This window comes from Poeciliopsis prolifica, unplaced genomic scaffold (genome assembly GCF_027474105.1).
Source record: "Poeciliopsis prolifica strain line A6 unplaced genomic scaffold, Auburn_PproV2 SCAFFOLD105, whole genome shotgun sequence".
Taxonomy (NCBI): domain Eukaryota; kingdom Metazoa; phylum Chordata; class Actinopteri; order Cyprinodontiformes; family Poeciliidae; genus Poeciliopsis; species Poeciliopsis prolifica.
In genome coordinates, this window is record NW_026562480.1 from 919,947 (window position 1) to 942,596 (window position 22,650).

The window sequence follows — 22,650 nt, forward strand, 5'->3', positions numbered from 1 at the left end:
TTTATCAGGTACATTTGTTCCTGGGTTTATTTTAGGTGGCATTTTCTGGGAATCTTCCTCTCTGCTCCTTGTTTTCTCAATTTGTGGATAATGTGTGTAGTTGCTGTTTTCTGGAGTCCCAAACACTGAGAGGAAAATTTGTAACTGTTTATAAAATGTTCTTTAAAAATGGATATAAGAAGCACATTTTCTTTGATTATATTCTAATATTCTAATTATGGATTTGATCAGAGAGAAAAAAAACAGATACATTAAGAGATATCAAAAATCAGAAATTATTACCAGTAATAATGAAATTTCATATGCAAGTATGTTACATTATGCATATCAGTAGGAATACAAATAAAATTTCCAAGAGATGTTTTCTGAAAGCTTAAAAAGTGGTAAATAAAATACTTAAAAATAAAATTTTTACATTTTTAATCTAACTTAAAATACATTCAGGCGAGGCTCCTCAGATCCAAGCTGTGCTGGTTGTTGAAACCTTTGTAGAGTTTGTTTCTCAGCTCTTTTCCTTTATGTCAATGAGAAAACCTGCAGTTGAAAGTGTAAGGCAGCGCTACACCGCCCTCTAGTGGTCAGTTTGAAAACAGGAGCAGAAAAGTTGTCAACCCTGATTAAATACTTTACTACAATAATATTGTTTTACATAATATGAAACAAAACACTGATAACCTTCAGTACCACATAGGTAAATTATTGCTTTTGTGGTGAGTTTAATGAGCCACAGAAAATGAATCAGGAGAAGGGATGATAATAATCTATTTCTTATATTCTAAATCGCCAAACAAAGCAGTGGAAATTTAATTAAAACAATGTGTCAGATTTACATTCATGAGCTCCATTGTCAGGTAAATTTGCTCATGGAGTCATTTTAGGAATCCTTTTCTGGGAATCTTCCTCTCTACTGTTTATTTTCTCCAGCTGTGGATAATGTCTGTATATATGTACTTTATTCAAAAGACTCATGGTCCATAAGATACATAACAACACAACATACAAAACAAGAGAAAATAAAAAATAAAATACAATAAGTGGTCATAAAATATAAATATAAATCTTATAGAAGACTTGTATACCAATGTTTCCACAGAGCCGACTGGTATCTTAGCGCACTAACAGAGGGATGTGAAAACATTACAAGAAGATTGTTTGCTGAGTTACCCAAATGACACATAAACTTGTATATCAGATTTCTCAAAAGTGCCTGAAATGTTCTTACATGGGCGTTTCAGAACATTTGACTTGCACTGCTGAACCTGGGTTTCTTGATCAAAATTCTCAGAGTCATTATAAGCAACCTTAAGCTTCTGCACATTAGTTTTTTTTTTAATTTGCACCACAAAGGAGCTGTATACAAGGATGTACAGTAAGCTTTAAACGGGCTTATTTTTACCTCATCAGAGCACAAATCAAATTTCCTCCCCAGAATGTTTGCCTGGGCGTATAACATGCGACACTGCCTATAGATGTCATCATCATCAGAGAGCTGGTCTGTGATGTAGTGACCCAGATACTTAGTTTTGGAACAAACATCTAACTTTTGCCCTGACAGAAAAAAATCAGGGAAACAGAGTTGTTTGTCAGCTTTAGTTCTACAAACTGGTACAACAGTTTTCTTAGCATTATACTGCACATCAAATCTCAACCCATAATCAGAGTAGATATTCAATAACTGCTGAAAACCAGCACTGCTGGTCATCAGAAAGTGATTGACCAAAGTATCACCAATCATACACCCGGTTTTACAGAGGTTCATTTCTTTTGATAGGTCATCCATATACAAGTTAAACAGGGCAGGTGAAAGAAGCCCACCCTGCTGCACACCATTACTAACACCAAAGGGAGCAGAGATGTTATTTCCCCATTTTACATGCATTTTCTGGTTAGATCACCAGTAAACTAAATTTCGTGTAATAATATCTGGAACACCTCTTTTTTTTAATTTGTCAAATAACTTATTGTGATCAACACGATCAAAGGCCTTAGAGGCATCAATAAACCCAAGTAACACAGATGAATTTTTCCTTAAGTATGTTCTTACAGCTTCTTTCAGGCCGTAAATACAGAAATCCGTTCCCAGCTTGGCTTTAAAACCAAATTGATTATCTGTTGTACTAATAAACTGATTGAGCCGACCAAGCAAAATTTTCTCTAATACTTTAGATAACACACTAGCCAAAGCTATGGATCTGTAGTTATCAAGGCTGTCAACCTTATTAGTTTTGTCCTTAATTACTGGCACAAGGGTAACAGTTAGTAAGGAATCAGGCAACTGCCCATGGGTCAAAAACCCAGAAAAACACATTGCAAGCAGCACAGACACTTTTTGGCTAGCATATTTCAAATGTTCTGCTGCAATGCCATCAGAACCTGTTGCCTTATTCTCACACAAATTCACTATAGCCAGCTGGATTTCACTAGGGGTTATTATAACCACATCATTCTTAGCAATGTTTCCCAGTCCATAGGGTTCATTTTTTGTTGTGTTAGTCTATTTATGTTAATAAGTGAATCTTGATGATTTTATAGCTTTTGTGGTAATTATGCTCAGGCTGTGAGTTCAAAAACCGTATTAAATCAAAATTAATTCAGAACATTTTAAATTTTCTCTAGATTTTTCCCTTTAACTTGTATTTTTGTTTTTACTCAGGTCCTTTTTGCCTGACATTAAATTAAGTTTGACTTCAAACACAAACAAAAGAAAAGAGCAATTAATACTAACTTTAGCTGAAACCCTTAAAAACACTGATGTGTTCTTCAATGAAGGCAAAACACTTTGTTTTGTTTAAAATTTAATTTTATATCAGTCCTAGTTTAAGTGTGGATTTATAAGACAACAAAGGTAATTTATTATCTATTCAATGCAATATTCCCCAGTCACTTTGACATGTAAACCAGATGATGTAAAACAATACGTTTAGCAGCATTTATTGTTTTCATCAAGCTTTATTTGTGATTCTATATTCAGAACAGAAACATTAACAAACACTGGAAATCAGTTCAAACAATCATCACAAAGTGAGAATTATTGCAAAAAGTGAAAGAATATTGACGTGAAAATCATTGTGAATCTAGTTTATTTACTGTCATTTTCTATTTATGACAATCTTTCTAGCAATAATATATATTTTCCAAAAGCTTAACAAGTGGTAGATGAAATACTTTGAAATAATAAGCAAACACAAACTAACTTGAAGGAGTTTTACTCTGACTGGAGATTGACTGCATTTATTAACACAATGAAAGAAACAGAATCTAGTTTGTTGTTTTCTGTTCTCCATGTTTTTATAACGAAACTTGCAGTTCAAATGTTTTGTTTTCAGATTGATGCAGGCATTGTCATGTTTGTATGAGCAGCAAGTTTCCAACTTTCACTTTTTACATTCTGTTTTTAAACATAGTCTTAACACGATGACCTAAGTGGTTTCCACCTTTAGCCAAATTATAGAAAGGATTATTTTTCTCAGCTTCTTCTCTGGCCTTAGATTCATGCTGGGACTGCAGCTTGGATTTTGCTTCTTGAATTTCTCTTTCCTGTGTTTCACTCCTCTCCTCTGCCCCTTCCTCATTCTTCTCTCTCCTCTCCATTTTTCTCCTCTTACTGTCCTCCTCACTCCTCCCCATTTTCTCCTCCATCTCTTTTGTTTTACTCTTCTCCCACTCCTCTTCCTCCTTCTTTCTTTCAGATTGGAATTGCTCCTTCATTTTCTGAATCTCTTCCTCAAACTCTTTTCTTATTTCTCTCTCCAGTTCTTCTTTCTCTTTGCGTATTTTCTCTTCTTTCTCCTTCAGGATGCGTTGTTTCTCCTCCTCCACTGCCCTCTCAGCCTCTTGGAACATCTCATTGGTGTAGTGACTTCCTCCATTCCTGTCAACAATGGTTCTGATCTTCTTCAGCAGCTCAGTGACTTGAGGTTTCTTATCTTTCAGCTTGTTGTTGAAGACATGATACTGGTTGTTACATCTGGACACCAGATCCTGCAGCTCTGGGCTTTCAGACAAATAATCTTCAATGGTGGTATCACCAAGATCGTCTCCTTTGGTAAACAGAACCATGCTGTATCTGTCTGCTGCCTCTCCAAAGATTTCTTGAATCTTTTGCACTGATTGTTTTTCTTCTTCTGTGAATCTGCCGATTGCAACGACCACCAGGAAGATGTGGGGTCCAGGAGAAGCGTAACAGATGCACTGACTCAGATCTTTGATTATCTTATCTTCTCCAAATCTGGTGTCAAACAGACCTGGAGTATCAATCACTACAACCTGCTGTCCATCAACATCACTGGAGCCCTTGGAGCAGTTCACAGTCAGGGATTTGGCGCTGCCTTTGGATTCAAAGCACCGTCGACCCAGAATGGTGTTTCCAGTAGCGCTCTTCCCAATCCCAGTCTTCCCCACCATCACAATCCTCAACACGTTGTTTGTAATGTTGGTTCCTGTGAAAAAGACAATTTGAATTAGAATCATCATGTTGCACTCAGAATGTCAGACTTTGTGTATCTGGTAGAGAGGATAAGATGCAGCTGAAATCTTAGACATTAAGGGAATCAAAGACGTGGCGGACAAGATACTGATGAAACCATGTATGGATGAATTATGTCTTACATTAGTTTTCTTTTTATATTCGAAATAATAAAAACACAAATTTACATCTAATTACCAACATGTTTATATTTTTATTTCAGGCTCCAGATTCCATGAAAATATATATTGTCAAAGAAGGATTCTGTGATTTTAAATTATTCGCACTTGTCACCGACCTGCAGCCTTCAAGATCTCCAAGATTTCTAAAGTCTGGCAGCTTCACATCAGAGTTGAGTTCCAAATTATTCATGTTTAGCAAGAGATGCAGAGTTTATAGCAGTGGTTTTTAACCGGGGTTCTATCGAATCCTAGGGCTTCGGTGAGTCGGTCTCAGGGATTCGGCGGAGCCTCCGCCACGAAGGTCAAGACACACCCGAGTCATATAAAGTAAGGGTTAGATGTGGTGAAGGAGTTTTACTCTAAATGGAGATTTACTGCATTTATTAACACAATGAAAAAAACAGAATCTAGTTTGTTATTTTCTACAGAGCTCCCTAGGGAAAATGGAGGATGTTTTTTTTTTTTTTGCGCTACCTCTCAAAATTATTGTATTCCCTCAATAATCAGTACATTATTGTGAGAATGCACAATGATGTACTGATCTCATGTGACACAAATGAATACAGAAAGCCTTTCTTAAGGCCCCAACACACTCGGGTGGACGTCTGCCACACATGTCCACGCAAGGATAGATTTTTAGGACCTCATACTCAGTGTCGCACATTAAAATACCAGGTGGAAACAGTGTTCACATCGAACTGGTTTTCATGAGACACGGGGCTAAGGTTGAGAATAAGGGTTTTATGAGTTCATATTGTTTCAAAGTTGACATCAACATGATAAAAGTTAACATAAATGATAAATGGACTGAACTTATATGGCGCTTTTCCAGTCATTTTGACCACTCAAAGCGCTTTACTCGAGACTCACATTCACCCATTCGCACTCACAAACACTTATACACCGTTACGCAGACCGGTAGGCAATTTGGGGTTAAGTGCCTTGCCCAGAGGCACATCGACACGTGGGAGAAGGAAGCTGGAATCGAACCTACAACCTTCCGATTGCAAGACGAGTACTCTGCCATCCAGCCACAGTTGTCACTGGGACGTGATAGACACGTTAGCGAAAATGCTTGACAGCAACAGACTTTATATATTCACACAGATATTGACCTGGTCAATTATGGAGAGTTATAAGAACAATAAACAAGACATCTGAGTTTGACTTATTTTTTTTGAACAATGGCAAGCAAAGGATTATCGGGTATCTGGTCATTTTCGATTGCTGCACAAATTATTGCATCGATCACAATGGTGATCAAAACATAATAAACCAAGCTCATTGAATGGATCCCTGATTAAAGCTAAAGCAGCACAGTCTCCTGCTGCTCCTCTGCCAGCAGGAGGCTGTGCTGGCTCCGAGAGGCGGTTCACCCATGAACCGGCATGTGACCGCCATTCTCTGTCCCGCACTGAGAGGCGAGTTAAGGCTCCCCAGATGGAGAAGAAACGGAGCTAGGCACCCAAAATGTTCATTAAAATTGCTAGTATTTGTTAGGATTGTGTGAAATAAAGGAATTTATCACGAGATAATTTTAGGTAATCAGTATACTCGAGTATGAAGACCCAACTGTTTGTGCGGTTCATGGAATGTGCTCAGCACACCCGAGTATGTGGGAGCCCTTTAGGGTAGCCATCGTACTTTCTGCTTTAAAATAAGGTTATCGTGAGGTTTTTCCATGTTGTTAATATCTTATTGTGAAATACCTCAAGTTTTACATCTTTTTCTCTAGGATAGAAATGTACCACAAACTTATGATATAGACAGAAACTTTCCATAAGACAGAAAGAAAATAAAAACACATCCAAACTATTTGGGCTATTTCTGAGTTATTATCACCACTATCAGATAAGGAGTCATCTGATAGTTTTGATTATGTCTCTGTTGTGCTGGTTGTCTGAATGGTTTAAAGGGCCGTTTTCAGTTCCATCTCAACCTCAACAAACATAAACATGCAGTGAATAAATCGATTTTCAATCTGTTTTTTACACCAAAGACTAAATAATAAGCATGTTTTCACTGAGGCTCTTCAAATGCATATATATTTGAAATTATAAACTGACTGTATACAAAATAGACCAGCAAATATTGCAATAAGTATATTGCAAGGGAACACAAAAGAAACCCATTCCCCCCACAACCCTTAAAGAGCTCTGCTGTTTGCTGTTCTCCATGTTTTATACTTAAACATTTTCAAAAAAAAATCTTCCAGTAGAGATTTGTTGTTTTCATATTCCTGAAGTCATTGTCATGTAAGAGTGATAGGTTTACAACTTTTACTGTTTAACTATGAACAAACTCTTTAAAAGATTACCAATGTTCTCTCCAGGTGTAGCCAAAAGAAGGACAGAATTATTTTGCTCAGCTTCTTCTCTGGCCTCAGATTCATGCTTAGCCTGCAGCTTGGATTTTGCTTCTTCGATTTCTTTTTCAAACTTCCTCTTTTTCATCCATCTCAGCCTGGAATTGCTCCTTCATTCTCTCCATCTCTTTCTCATACTTCTCTCTTATTTCCCTCTCCAGTTCTTCTTTCTCTTTACGTATTTCCTCTTCTTTTTCCTTCAGGATGCGTTGTTTCTCCTCTTCGAGTTTCCTCTCAGCCTCTTGGAACATCTCATTGGTGTAGTGACTTCCTCCATTCCTGTCAACAATGGTTCTGATCTTCTTCAGCAGCTCAGTGACTTGAGGTTTCTTATCTTCCAGCTTGTTGTTGAAGACATGATACTGGTTGTTACATCTGGACACCAGATCCTGCAGCTGTGGGCTTTTAGACAAATAATCCTCAATAGTGGTATCACCAAGATCGTCTCCACGGTAAACAGAACCATGCTGTATTTGTCTGCTCTCTCTCCAAAGATTTCTTGAATCTTTTGCACTGATTGTTTTTCTTCTTCTGTGAATTTGCCTATTGCAACGACCACCAGGAAGATGTGGGGTCCAGGAGAAGCGTAACAGACGCACTGACTCAGATCTTTTCTGGTTTTATCTTCTCCAAATCTGGTGTCAATGACAGCAACCTGCTGTCCATCAACATCACTGGATACTTTGGAGCAGTTCACAGTCTTGGAAGTGGAGCTGCATTTGGATTCAAAGCACCGTTGACCCAGAATGGTGTTTCCTGTAGCACTCTTCCCAGTCCCAGTCTTCCCCACCATCACGATCCTCAACTCATTGTCGTTTGTAATGTTTGTTTCTGTGAAGAAGAAAATTTGAATTAGAATCATCATGTTTCACTCAGAATGTTAGACTTTGTGTATCTGGTAGAGAGGATAAGATGCAGCTGAAATCTTAGACATTAAGGGAATCAAAGACGTGGCGGACAAGATACAGATGAAACCATGTATGGATGAATTATGTCTTACATTAGTTTTAATTTTCTTTTTATATTCGAAATAATAAAAACACAAATTTCCATTCAATTACCAACATGTTTATATTTTTATTTCAGGCTCCAGATTCCATGAAAATATATAATATATTGTTAAAGAAGGATTCTGTGATTTTAAATTATTTGCACTTGTCACCGACCTGCAGCCTTCAAGATCTCCAAGATTGTTAAAGTCTGGCAGCTTCACATCATACAGTTGAGTTCCAAATTATTCATGTTTAGCAAGAGATGCAGAGTTTATAGCAGGGTGCCCAAAGTCGGTCCTCGAGGTCTGGCATCCTGCTTGTTTTAGTAGTAACAACCTTTTCAGGATGTCAATGTTCTTCTTGATGAGCCATCATTTGATCCAGGTGCGTTAATCCAGGGAGAGAACTAAAACACAGGATGCCGGCTCTCGAGGACCGACTCTGGGAACCCCTGGTCCACAGTGATGTCTTCATATAAGACTAAGCACCATGTTCTTAGCGGGCCTGGCAGCAGTGGTGAGAAGGACGTTGCTGACCACTGTCAGTCTCATACCTTATTTGGAAATCGAACCATTGAACTCCAGAAGTAAAGGGGGAGCTCTTCCTTATATTATTCCCAATCTCCCTTTTTATTTTCTGTTGATATCTGTGATACATCTTCACCTTTAGGAAGAAGTTGAAAAAGTCGGCATGTATTTAAACATCTCTCTTTAATTTACTTCAGCGCAGCTTCATTTACAATGAAGTTTTACAGTTTTTAACAAACTCTGTATCTTTCTGTATTCTTCTAAATCTGCCTCTTAGTTGCATCTTTTCGGGCTTGCTACTGCCTCTAGTGAAGTGGGGGTAGTAACACAACTAATATTATTAAATTACTAAATCAAAATAGCAAAAAGTCTTTATGATTTCTTAATTTTTCATTTTCTTAAGAATGTGGAGCTAATAATAAATTACCTAAACATGAGCTGAAGAATAACAAACTTTTAAGAATATTTTGAAAGAGAGTATATTACTCATCAGTTTGAACCTCTGAACTTATGAAGGCATTACTGTTAGAAAAATTATCTAAGTTCATTTTCTAATGAGTTTATTTGAAAGGTTATGTTTTCATATTATTATTCTGTGTGTTGTTTCCTGACTCCTTTCTTTTGTGGTATACCCTTATTTGTTTTTCCAGATGTTTTCTTTGGGGTTAGAAATTAATATACTGAGTTGTCTGTTATTGATGCATCAATTGTTCATATCGTGATTCTATGAATGTGTTTTACTTTATAGAGTTATAGAGTCAAAGAAAAGCTAAATAGTTTCATCTTAATTGTCTTCTATATAAGCCTTTACCAACAAAAAATCTCTTATAATAACATATGCTGCACCACATAAGCAAAAATGTTAATTTTTGCTTGTTGTATCTGTTTAACAATTCTAGTTGTAACAACCAGATTTTATTCTTCTGTGAACCTAATTTTTTGTTATTGAAAAACTTGTGATTAATTTGTTTGTGTGAAACAAAGGCTGGATCAAAACGAAAACTAAAAACAAGTGAAGAGAATTTTGTATTTATTTACTTAAAAAAATAAATAACTGTGCTCGGGTTCAGGTGAGTTCTCTGTTTTGAGATAAAATTACTTGGTTGGTACCTTTGCCTTTCTGCAGAACTCGTTAATGCCTCACCACAGGTTTTAACACATAATTAAAGTTAATTTGTACATCACACTTTTGCTTTAAAACATCAGAAATTGAAAGGAAATTTGAATACAAAATGCACTGTGTGTTGTTTTTATTTACTTTCAGCTTTATAGGTAATGGTTTATAAAAATCCTCCTGGATTACTCAACAAGCGCTGCGAAGCCTCAACACAAAACACACATCACCACAATATATTACATTAAGCTTGTTGACAAAGGTACTAATATTGTTGTGTGTATATTCAAAAGAGGGGAGGACTGGTTACATTTGTTTGAATAACCTTTTGGGGAGAAAGGTACTTATCTTTTACTTGAGTGATATTTTTACTGCAACTCTTACTTGAATAGATTGATTTTGAATTTAAAGAAATAAACATCAGATATTGGAATTCATACGGTTTCACATTTACACTCAGTTAAATTAATAAGCACATTCAATGAATATTTATCTTAATGTAGACATATATGATTGACACATTTAAATATCAAGTTGTAGTACAGGCACAAAACCATCCTGTTGATTTTTCAATAAACAGTTAAGATAAAAGTAATATTGCCAAACTTACTGCAAATGTTCTCAGAGTAAAATTAAATTCTTGCCGGTTGCAAACAAGGCAGCAGCAAAGGGCTGTTTGGTTACAACTCGTGTAAAAAGAGGGGAGTGGACCGCTCCACTGCTTGTAGTGACTAGTAGATGTTTTTATGTCATTATGCACAAACAGTCAGTAATAATATTTACAGACATGTAAGAAAATGTACAGAAAGGAATCATAACTTATATTAAAATATGTATGAGTCTATTAAAAATATAAGCAGAATTTAAGATGTAATTATGGCATGTATTCAGAGAAAAATAGATGCACTTTGTAGCACTTTTTATTGTAGCACTTCTTGTGTTACGAGCTATAGCACTTTTTATATGCCTTTCAATAAAATTAGAATAGACATCCTCTTTGTTCAGAGGTCGTCAGCTTGCTATGCTTAGGGAGCTCTATAGCATTCAATGAGAGCACCCTGAACTTCAATTAATGAAGAGAAGGGGATACAACATGTGACCTGACCAAGCATCCATATATGGAGTGAGAATGTGTTGTTATATACAGTCATATTCAATAAATTAGAATAGCCAAAAAGATGAGACTACAGTTACCTTTTGAAAATAATATTTAAGCTGGCATTAAGTATTTTCATCAAGCCCTGCTTTGTGTTAAACTTAATCTATATCATGTGTTTCAACTACTAATGAAGTTTCTAAAATAAATGGGCTTTTAGTAATGTCCTAATTGATTGAATAGGCCTATAAGTTTTTGTTGTATACTTTCTATATCAGCATAAACTCAACATTTAATTATCCTGACTTACCACGGATGGAGGTCTTGCTTGGGGTGCCGCTGTTGCTTGCCATGATCAGTCAGAGAGAGCAGTGTGGACAATGGAGCTCCAGTGAAATGATGAATATAAGTTTACAAGACTTAAACAGCCCTGCAGAACTGAAAGTGAAGTTTTGATTGGCTCCCTCTGCTGTTTTATGTGCTACACTTGGCTGACAATCAAGAACACACTGTAGACTTGATAAGTGTGTGGAATATTTCCAAGATGTCGCCCTGCTGGTTGTTGCTTTGTCTTTGACAGTAAAATCTCCAGTGACACAATAAACAGAACAGGTACAAAACATTCTTTCACAAACAGAACAGAAACGTTGAAACATTCCTTCTCCTCCACCTCATCTCTATGCTGTAACCCAGTAGATGAGCTGGTAGATAACTTATGTACATTTATATCTTCACTATAATATAAATGTAGGTTGGTTTTCTAGCTCTTCTATTTCTTCTCCACATTTGCAATAAATGGGAAAAACGCTGCAATAAACAGCAAACAAGTGAGATTAAAACAAGCTCCATGGTGTTCTGCATGTCTGAGTGTTGTTCCTCTGAGGCAAGTATATTTAATTCCTGTTGCTCATATTACATTCTACATCACACAATTTAAACATATTTCTGATTTAACTATCTTTATATAGAATTTAACCATTTATGAAAAGATTATAAAAAAAAGATACATCACACATTTGATCCTTTATTTAACAAATATAGTGAAATATTTGTTCAGATTATCAGTAGGAACAGAAATAGAATATCTGAAATTTAATTGGTGTTTAATGAGGAGAAATTGTTTAAAAAGTATTTCCCATCGTATTCTGATCTAGACCTCAAAAACACTCACCATTGCTATACACAAGATATGAATTAATGTGAGGCCCTGACTACAAGACTAAACATGTGAATGCACCCTAAGTTCAATGCACAGAGTTTCAGAAAATCTTGTGCTTAAATTAAAATATTCAGTCTCACAGAGATGATGTTGCTTTGGAGACTGTCAAAATTTAAACCACAATTTTATCAGAATGTTTTCAAACCGGGTTAAATGTAGCCCTAAATGTTATCCATCCATCCATTTTCCGGTCACCCTTCTCCCTAACGGGGTCGGGAGGTGCTGGTGCCTCTCCAGCTGCGTTCCAGGATACACCGTGGACAGGTCGCCAGTCTGTCGCAGGGCAACACAGAGACAAACAGGATAAACAACCATGGACACACACAAGGAGAATTTGGAAAGACCAATTAACCTGAGTCATGTTTTTGGACTGTGGGAGGAAGCCAGAGAACCCAGAAAGAACCCACGCATGCACAGGGAGAACATGCAAACTCCATGCAGAAAGACCTCGGGCCGAGAATCGAACCCAGGACCTTCTTGCTGCAAGGCAACAGCGCTACCCACTGCGCCACTGTGCAGCACCCTAAATGTTATGTATATGTTTTATCTTTAATTCTTTTGTAAGTGTCAGTGAAATAATTTATGTTTTGAAAAGATTTGTTTATTTCTGATAATTAGGATTATATATTTTAAGTTTGGTTCAAGTTCGAGAGTTGTGTGGAATAATTGTATTTTATGTTTTGTCGAACTGTTTGTCGGGAGTTGTCGCGAGATTTTATGTATGTGAGACTGCGAGACTTAAAAGGAGAAAAAAAGGGGGAAAACGTAGCAGAAGCCTGAATAAAGCTACAAGTAGCAGCCTCGTGGTTATAAGGTATTTCAATTATGTTTGTAATTTTTTGTTAATATATCGATTATAGTGTTTTAATTACTTGCTATTTTAATTTAGAGTGGACGATTGAGTTGAGATAATTGATTTGTGAAAGTCCTCTGAAGTGGCAGGCGACCATGAGGTAATTTGTCAAAACACGTGTCACCTGTTTTTTGTAAGTGTGTCTATGTCTAAAGCTGTTTTTTATTTCTGTAGTTTTCATGGCGTTTAATAAAAGAGCCCGTCAAAAGAAAGCTGTGCCAGTGTGTCACTTTGGAGTTACACCTTTTATGTTCTTTTAGTGCGGGGTATCGGTTTATCAGTTATATTCCAGTATAACATAAAGTTATACTCGAATATATTCCAGTATAACATAAAGATAAAGTTATACTGAAATATATTCCAGTATAACATAAAGATAAAGTTATACTGGAATGTATTCCAGTATAACATAAAGATAAAGTTATACTGGAATATATTCCAGTATAAGATAAAGTTATACTGGAATATAACTGGAAAGCTATATCTGAGCTTTCCTGTAAATGAGCTATTAAACACAACATTGAATTGGTGCAATTAGTTTCTCTGCTTGGAGGAAATGTATTGTAAAAGCATGTCTTTCTCCACCTTTGACAAGAAATGACTGTACTTACTGGAACTACAAACTGTGGTACAACCTTTTATGGCAATAGTTTTATGACGTGTTTCGCAAATTACCTCATTTTGTTCGACATCTTCCATATAAAATCAAACCACAGCCAAATTATTGATCCACCACTGTTTCTCTTTGGAACTAGACTGGTTCCTCTTCAGTTACCGTCTCATTCACTGCAAGTGTCAATCATCGGGGTGATTCTAGGATCTGACCTTTATGGATGCTTGGCCCCCAGCAGGGCTAAGACCCATGAGAAGATATCTGTTAGTGCAGTTTTCTAAATATAAATGCTTATTTACATACATTCACAAACAAATTAAGAGACATTATCAGTCATTCATAGAATAAAAGAATATTCATTTCACATTTTATTTCGTGTGGAACTATTTCTGTTATCGAGATTTGCATGTATATGATAGACTGCGAGATTTGAGTAAACGTTGCCTGGATCGGAGCAACATTTAGCAGCCTTGTGTCTCCTGTCGCTGTCAAGAGTGGACAAGACAAAGACTGTTTCTTAGAGTCCTCCAAAGTGGCAGGCGGCCACGAGTTGTCACTTTGGAGCTACATTCACGGTGTTCTATGAGATTATCATATACATGCAGAGTACGCATGCCTGCGCATGCATATTAAGAAGTCCGATCGTCAGAGGAGCTGTCAGTTCAGCATACAGGACAAGTTATGACCAAAACCTGTCGTGTATGTAATTCAATTGTTTTCAATGATGACTACAAAGATTTACAGGCATTGTCGTGGTTTCAAAGTGTATTTAAAGCAGGGTCCAGCTGCAGCTGCAGTGAACTACAACACACTCCCGTGTAAAACTCGCCTCCTTGTTGCTTGATGACGGTCTGACTGGCTAACCTCTGAGTCAGGATGACATATAACTGTTAATATCAAAGTGTATGACAATCTCTGTCATGATTATATGTTGCTGATTAAAAGAAACTCATATGGTAAAGACAGCGTATTCTTGTCTGACAGATAAAGCCGTCACTTTGTGCTAACCTTATGATGATCTGATAGAGCCGCTGCTCCTCCGCATAGAGAGGAGTCAGTTGAGGTGGCTCGACCATCTGGTCAGGATGCCTCCTGGACGCCGCCTGGTGATGTGTTCTGGGTACGTCCCACAGCGAGGAGGGTCCAGGGAAGATCCAGGACACGCTGGAGGGGCTATGTCTCTCGTGTGGGCTGGGAACGCCTTGGGATTCTTCCGGAGGAGCTGGGACAAGTGGCTAGGAGAGGGAGGTCTGGGCCTCCCTTCTGAAGCTGCTACCCCCGCGACCCGACCCTGGATAAGCGGAAGACAATGGATGGATGGATGGAGGGGCGGGCGGGCAGGCAGTCATCTGGCTGTTTATTCCAAGTGGTCGCTACAGGAGATAAGCAACATGTGACGCGGAGGGAACCTGACCAAGCATCCATATACAGTATGCTGAGTGGGGAGTGAGAATGTGTTTGTCAGGTTTACATTTATGAACACATTTGTCAGGTAAATTTGCTCATGCAGTAATTTTAGGGGTGCACTGTAAAGGTTCTTCTCTGCTCCAAGTGGAGATTTGTGGATAATTTTTGTAATTGTTGTTTTCTGGAGTCCCAAACACTGAGAGGAAACATTGTACCTGTTTCTATAACGACACGTCAATGACTTTCTTCTCATCTCTTCTTAAATTTCCTCAATTCAGGAAATGTTTCTTTTTGAGCTATTTACCCTATTATATGTTAGCAGGCAGGTGCTTTTTAAGATTAAGAATACTTGATTGTTTAGAACTTGTAAAAAGTAGTGACAAATTAAAGTTAATTCACAATATATCCACTTTTCTCTAGATTTTCCCTTTAAATTGGACTGTATTTTTGTTTTTACCCAATCCCTCTTTTGTCAGCCTTTAAAATGTGTTTGACTTGAAACATGAAACAGTGATAAGTTCTTTAACAACACAATTTTCTCCTAAACTGTGAATTTTATGTCAGTCCTAGTTTAAGTGTGGAATTACAAAGCACAACTAAACTAATTTAATATCAATTAAATACCACAACATTCCCCAATCCCTTGTAAAGCAGATAACAGCTGAGCAAATTTAAAAGTCAACCAGTCTAACAGTATTTATTCTTTTGATCAAGCTTTATTAGTGATTTTATAGAACAGGGTGACACAAAATATCTCAACATTGAAAAACACTGGAAATCAGTTTAAACAATCATCACAAAGTAAGAATTACTGCTAAACTATTGTAAAAAGTGCAAGAATATAGACACATGTTCATTGACATGAACATGTGAGTTTAGTACATTTACTGTCATTTTCCATTTATGTTATTTTTATAGCAACAATATATATTTCCCAAGAGCCTCCAAAAGGTTCAAAATTGATACATAAAATACTTAAAAATATTATCCAAACATTTTAATTGAATTTAACATGAACGAACATTAACTATTTTTTTTTCAAACAGAAAGTGTATTGAGAGACGGCAGGTGGAATAGCCTTAAGTGTCCTTTACACCCAAACCTAATTTCTCCAAAATCATTCAAATATACCAGTCATTTAACAGACACAGAAAAACTCCTAATTATTCATACTCTTTGCAGGAGTGAAATCCTATGATGGAGGTGTGCTGCTTCTTCCCAAAATGGAGAAACATTTGTGTTTAAATAATATCAATATGAAAAGATAAAAGAAACAAAATAAATCTGTCATTTATGTCAGAAAAAAACAATAACAAGAATAAATTTTTTATTTATTTAGCTGTTAGCTGTTAGCTTTTAGCTGCTAGACTTTAGCTGTTAGCTGCTAGTTGTTAGCTTTTAGCTGTTAGCTTTTAGCTGCTAGGCTTTAGCTGTTAGCTGCTAACTGTTAGCTGTTATCTGTTAGCTGTAGCTCTGCATTACAAATAAAAATCCCTGCAGCAATTAAATACTTAAAACAAAAGACATGTAATACTTTTTATTTACATTCACTGTTCCAATAGTGAACAGTGAATGTTTATTAACAATAAAAATCAATTGTTGTTTTATTACTTTGAATCATGATAAACTGCTTCATTAACAAAACTGCTACACTTTCATAGACCTAAGCTTTTTTGTTGTTGTTGTTAAAGGTAGCAAACATCTTATTCATATTTAACTCGATCTTTTAGTTAATTATAAGAGTTTGAAATGAGAGGCTGAGAAACTGAACCCAGCTCAGAGTATGGGAGCAGAAGAGAGAACAGACAGAAAAAACTGAAAATGATGCCTTTATTTCTCACTGTCTTCAGTGTAGAGCCTTTAAATCCACAAAATAAAATCAGAAGATTTTATTCTGGCAAAATAAATATCAGAACAATATTCTGATATTATTCTGGTGCTTTAAATGTTACATTTAAATTATGATACTTCCCAGATATTCATTTCGATGTTGTTTGTTCTCCATCCCCCAGATCATAGCAAAACTAAAAAAGACTTAAAAATAAAGCAACTTAACAAGTTATTATTTAAATAGCCCATAACTTGTATTGGAAAGCATTTCAATAAATCAATGTTTATGAGGTATTTTAAAGCTTTTTTATTTAGAACCTTAAATTTTTGTAGAGGTGTAGCAGAGATTAGATCAGTGAGACGAAACAAAACTTGCATAGAAACATTTGAATTTTAGTTTTAGTTCTCAACAATTTGTTCACTGAGAAAAACCTGTTTGATGTGCATTACTGGTCATTTTAGGTCCTGCAGCCTGAATGTGGTTGAAAACCTTTTTAAACCACATCTTATGTCATATTTCACTGTAACTTCACCGACCCTCCAAAACTGGTCTTAAGAAATGTTGCTGTTTATGGTCCCATCCAATAATAAGATGGGATTTACGTTCTTGGTTGAACCTCTGGGAAACTTGAGATGAGGTTCTCATGCAGGGAACATCCATGGTCTGGCTGAGTTTTGATGTCATGATGTGTAAGTGTAGTGTCTTATTGACTTGATTTATTAACACAATAAAAATAAATTAAATCTGGTTTGTCATTTTCTGTTCATCTTTTATACTTTGAGAAATGTTCAGTTTGGGATTAGCTCTTTTATATTTCTGCAATGATCCTGATGTTTGAAAGAACATCAGGATCATTGCATTAAATCTCACCATTTTATTTTTACCACTTTCTAAAAATTCGATTTTTCATTTTCTTCCAAAATCCAGAAGTACCGCGATGTTCAGCTTCTTCTCTGGCCTTACGTTGTTGCTCTTGCTGCAGTTTAGCTTCTGCTTCTTGTAATTTTCTTTTGTTCTCCTCCTCCAGTAGTTTGTACTGCAGCTGGAATTTTTCTTCTTGAGTTTCCCTGATCTTCTGTTCTTCTAGTTGTCTTGTCAGGTATTCGAACTGCCTGTCTCTCTCCATTTTCTCTTCCCTTCTCATGTCCCATTGATGCCGCCTCTCCTCCGCTATCTCCTTTCTCCATTCCTCTCTTTCATGTTGTCTGTCTAACCTGTCTCTCTCTCTCTCGGCCTGGAATTGCTCCTTCATTTTCTGAATCTCTTCCTCAAACTCTTTTCTTAATTTTCTCTCCAGTTCTTCTCTCTCTTTACGCATTTCCTCTTCTTTCTCCTTCAGGATGCGTTGTTTCTCCTCCTCCACTGCCCTCTCAGCCTCTTGGAACATCTCATTGGTGTAGTGACTTCCTCCATTCCTGTCAACAATGGTTCTGATCTTCTTCAGCAGCTCAGTGACTTGAGGTTTATCATCTTTCAGCTTGTTGTTGAAGACATGATACTGGTTATTACATCTGGACACCAGATCCTGCAGCTCTGGGCTTTCAGACAAATAATCTTCAATAGTGTCCTCTTCAAGGTCGTCTCCACGGGTAAACAGAACCATGCTGTATCTGTCTGCTGCCTCTCCAAAGATTTTTTGAATCTTTTGCACTGATTGTAATTCTTCTTCTGTGAATCTGCCGATTGGAACGACCACCAGGAAGATGTGGGGTCCAGGAGAAGCGTAGAGGACGCACTGACCCAGATCTTTGGCTGTTTTATCTTCTCCAAATCTGGTGTCAAACAGACCTGGAGTATCAATGACAGCAACAAGCTGTCCATCCACATCACTGCAGACTTTGGAGCAGTTTACAGTCATGGATTTGGCGCTGCATTTGGATTCAAAGCACGGTCGACCCAGAATGGTGTTTCCAGAAGCGCTCTTTCCAGTCCCAGTCTTCCCCACCAACACGATCCTCAACTCATCGTTGATTGTGATGTTTGTTCCTGTGAAGAAGAAAGTTTGAATTATAATTAGAATCATCATGTTGCACTCAGAACTTCACACTCTGTGTATCAGGAAGACAAGAAATGATCCATCTGACACCTCAGTAAGAAACAGGTGAAAACAGAAATGGAAGTGTAACCCACATAAAGTGGGGATAGCCTTTTGGGAAATAGAGATTGGGTAGGCGGGGTGGTCTGCCTGGCCAATGGGAAGTTTGATTCCCATGAATGTTTAGACCAATCAGAGAGCGGAATGCCACAGAGGCTCCACCTTCTTTCCCGTGTTGGCAGCATTGATTGAGAGATCCAACCCTGATCAGACAGCTGAGCCAGAGTGAGAGTCTTTTGGTTTCTTTCTAATATCATTTATTGACTTTGAAGGATTTTTTTTGTAAATAGTTATTGTTTAAATCCAACTTATAAGTTAGAAAGAGTGGTAAGTTTCAGAAAACTGAACTTCAGTTTTTCTGCTGTTAGAACCACTAAGATCAGTTGGAACTGTTGCACTTTCTGGCAGTTGATTGGCAGTTGTTTTCAGTTCAACTGAAGGTACAGCCTATATAATAATGTATTTTTATTTTACTTAATTCATTTTCTTTAAGTTAAAACTTAAAAAATATGCATTTTACACTGTCTAGTGCCCTCCGTGTCTGGAATGAGAGTCCCTGTCTAGTTGTTTTGAACGTGCCGCACTGAGATCGGTGAGCATATTTTGTACCTTTCATTTGGTTTTTGTTCTTTTATCTTGTTGTCAAATAATGATCTTTATTTGACCTACTTAGTTATTAAAACGTGAACCTTTGCTGAGTTTGTGTAAAATGTAATGTTTTATTATTGTTCTTGGAAAAGGATTTTTCGAACAGTTATGAAACATAATAAACTAGAATGGTTTAATAATAATTCTATGTTTCTGCTGGTCTTGTCTGTTGACAGATCAGGTTTTTTTTTTTTTTGTTGTGTTGTTTTTGTTTTTTTTGCTTTTTCTTCTCTTCTCCTGAATTGTTCCTGGAGTGGATTCCTCTACTGACTTTGTTGGCGAGCCTTCCCACCTGGACTTAGAAAGATCTGGATTTCCTCCCATGATGAGTGAGACCTGAACCAGGATTTAATTTGATTCATTTGTCATCTAAAAGACATTAGAGCACAAACTACCAGGGTCCACCCAATAGATTTAAATTTGATATTTAGCACTTGGCCAAGTATTGTTGTTTTTATTTCATGTATTTTATTGTGTGTAATTTCACTTTCTTAATTGTATGTCTTGTCCACTTGTGAGTTTATGATTCATGTTACTAAAGCTAATTGTTTTTTTTAAATTCACTCAACTGTGTATGAGCACCCATCGTGCTCCGACAGCCGAACCTATTGGCCCATCTACCTAAAACATATTGTACCCTTCTCAACTGTGTTACAGAAGAAATATATTTTACATCAGCTTGAATTTTCTTTTTATATTTGAAATAATAAAAACTACATCTTCAATGTTCACCCAATTACCCACTTGTATAAAATTGTTATTTATATAGAAACATGACTGCTATATATTGTCAAAGCAAGAAGTTGTGATTTAAACTTACTGGAACATTATCATTGTCATTTACTGCTGCTCTGTATGCAATTATTTAATGGTTTAGGTGCAAGTCTAAACCAATTATAAAAGGTTATAAAAATCTTTTATAATTGATTTATAAAAATTAATTATAAAAGATTATTATTTAAAAAGTTGGAAAAATCCAGAATGCCAAATTTATACAGACTGTGACTGAATCTGATTATCTTTTGATATAAAACCGTGAAGGTCCATTATAGAGACTTTATAATGGTCTGAGTTTAGTTTGGTCAGTTTGTGACCAGACAGTAGCTCCATAGGACAGATGTGAGAAGATCAATGAGTTAAAAACATATTTGCACACTGAAGTGTTAGACAATTTCTAATAATTTTGAAACAATTTTTATCTGATCTAACAGTTTTGTGATTTGTAATATACCATAACATTCATATCACCATGAATATTGTGATGGGTAAACGATATTTATCAGAATATAATTAGTATAAAACAATAGAAACAAATAAAAAGGGTGAACTGTGGTGGCGCAGGGGTTTGGCACGCCCCATGTTTGGAGGCCTCAGTCCTCGTCGCGGACGTCGCGGGTTCGACTCCCAGTGACCTTTGCTGCATGTCTTCCTGCCTCTCCTTGCCCTCCTTCCTGTCTGCCTGCTGTTAAAATATATGAGCCACTAGCGCCGCAAAAACTCTTCGGAGAAAAATTAAGTTAAAAAAATGACATGCGATTGATTGGAGTGTATATATTTCTATGCTTAATAACCGCTTGAATGTTATTTTGAACATTCAAAACTGTTTTTAGTTGTTTTTGTGTTTGTTATTTACCAGTAATGTTTCACTGTTTTGTTATAATGCTGCCTATCATTGCCAAATCTCCTTCTATGGGGACCACTGAGATTATTTGGGACCCACATCAACATACGTCATTACTTTGGCAACCTTATTGCAATTATTCAGATGAAGTTACTTGACCTTGTCTTGTCATCAGCTGTATTCTGTCTGATCAGAAATTCACACATTGAGATAAAGTAAAGGTGAGAACAGGAGGGATTGTGATCATGCAATTATTTAATGTATTTGGTTGTAATTTTAAAAGAGAGAAATGTAAGGTACTGTCAAAATATCAACAGTGACTAATATCATACTATAACAGTAATTAAAATCTAGAATTGTATTAAAAGATGATGTAATTACAGAAAAGATGGCAGACAGAGAAAAGCTCCACATAAATATAGTAATGTTTAAAACATTAGAATATAAAATAATCTAACAGATAGGGCCTGTTAGTCAATTTAAAAATACTGTTTTAAAATAACATTCAAGCAGGAATTAAGCATTTTCATTAACTCCACATTTCTCTGTGTTGAAAATATTTTCTCATTGTTTTAAGTTTTCTCTAAATGTTTTAAGACATCAACCTTGTGTGTATTTGCATACATGTTTCACCCAGTCACAAAGTTCCTAAAATAAATGCACTTTTCAGAAATATGGGTCTATATATTTTGTTGGATACTTTCTACATCAGAATAAATTCAACAATTAGTTATTCTGACTTACCAAAGCTGGAGGGTTTTCTTCGGAAGAAGCTGTTGCTAGCCATGATCAGTCAGAGAGAGCAGTGTGGACACTGGAGCTGCAGTGAAATACTGAATACAAGTTTACAAGTCTTTAAAAGCCCTGCAGACAAACTGAGTTTTGATTGGCTCTTTCTACTGTTTTATGTGCTGCACTTGGCTGACAATCAAGGACTTGATAATCATGCCTCCTCTCCTTCTCTATCTCCTTCTCCATTCCTCTCCGTCCTGTTGTCTGTCCAACCTCTCTCAGTCTCTCAGCCTGGAAATGTTCATCCATTTTCTTGATCTCTTCCTCAAACTTTTCTTTAATTTCTCTCTCCAGTTCTTCTCTCTTTTTGTGTATTTCCTCTTCTTTCTCCTTCAGGATGCGTTGTTTCTCCTCTTCGATTTTCCTCTCAGCCTCTTGGAACATCTCATTGGTGTAGTGACTTCCTCCATTCCTGTCAACAATGGTTCTGATCTTCTTCAGCAGCTCAGTGACTTGAGGTTTCTTATCTTTCAGCCTGTTGTTGAAGACATGATACTGGTTATTACATCTGGACACCAGATCCTGCAGCTCTTTTTTGAGCTTATCAGAATGTTTTCAAACTGGGTTAAATGTAGCCGTAAATGTTATGAATATGTTTTATCTTTAATTCTTTTATTTTATTTTTAGTGCGGGGAATCAAGTTTATTCCAGTATAACATAAAGTTATACTGGAATCTTATCTGAGCTTTCCTGTAAATGAGCTATGAAACACAACATTGAATTGCTGCAATTAGCTTCTCTGCTTGGAGGAAATGTATTATAAAAGTTGGTCTTTCTCAACCTTTGACAAGAAATGACTGTATTTACTGGAACTACAAACTGTTTTGCAC

At 36.5% G+C, this 22,650-nt stretch overlaps 1 protein-coding gene and 1 long non-coding RNA gene across 2 annotated transcripts; one reads left to right on the forward strand and one right to left on the reverse strand.

The window, feature by feature from the left end:
• Positions 1-2,929: 2,929 nt before the first annotated feature.
• On the reverse strand, positions 2,930-21,846 carry LOC129354161 (reticulocyte-binding protein homolog 2b-like). Its single transcript, XM_055023673.1, is given in 9 exon segments — positions 2,930-4,439; positions 6,965-7,095; positions 7,097-7,466; positions 7,469-7,843; positions 11,052-11,086; positions 14,435-14,648; positions 16,675-16,691; positions 17,549-18,650; positions 21,773-21,846. Coding segments are annotated over 9 exon segments (3,345 nt in total). The 5' UTR covers positions 21,816-21,846; the 3' UTR covers positions 2,930-3,381.
• Positions 18,955-19,542, forward strand: LOC129354152 (uncharacterized). Its single transcript, XR_008605130.1, has 3 exons — positions 18,955-18,984; positions 19,128-19,199; positions 19,289-19,542. It is a non-coding gene; the product is annotated as an uncharacterized LOC129354152 (long non-coding RNA).
• Positions 21,847-22,650: the final 804 nt, after the last annotated feature.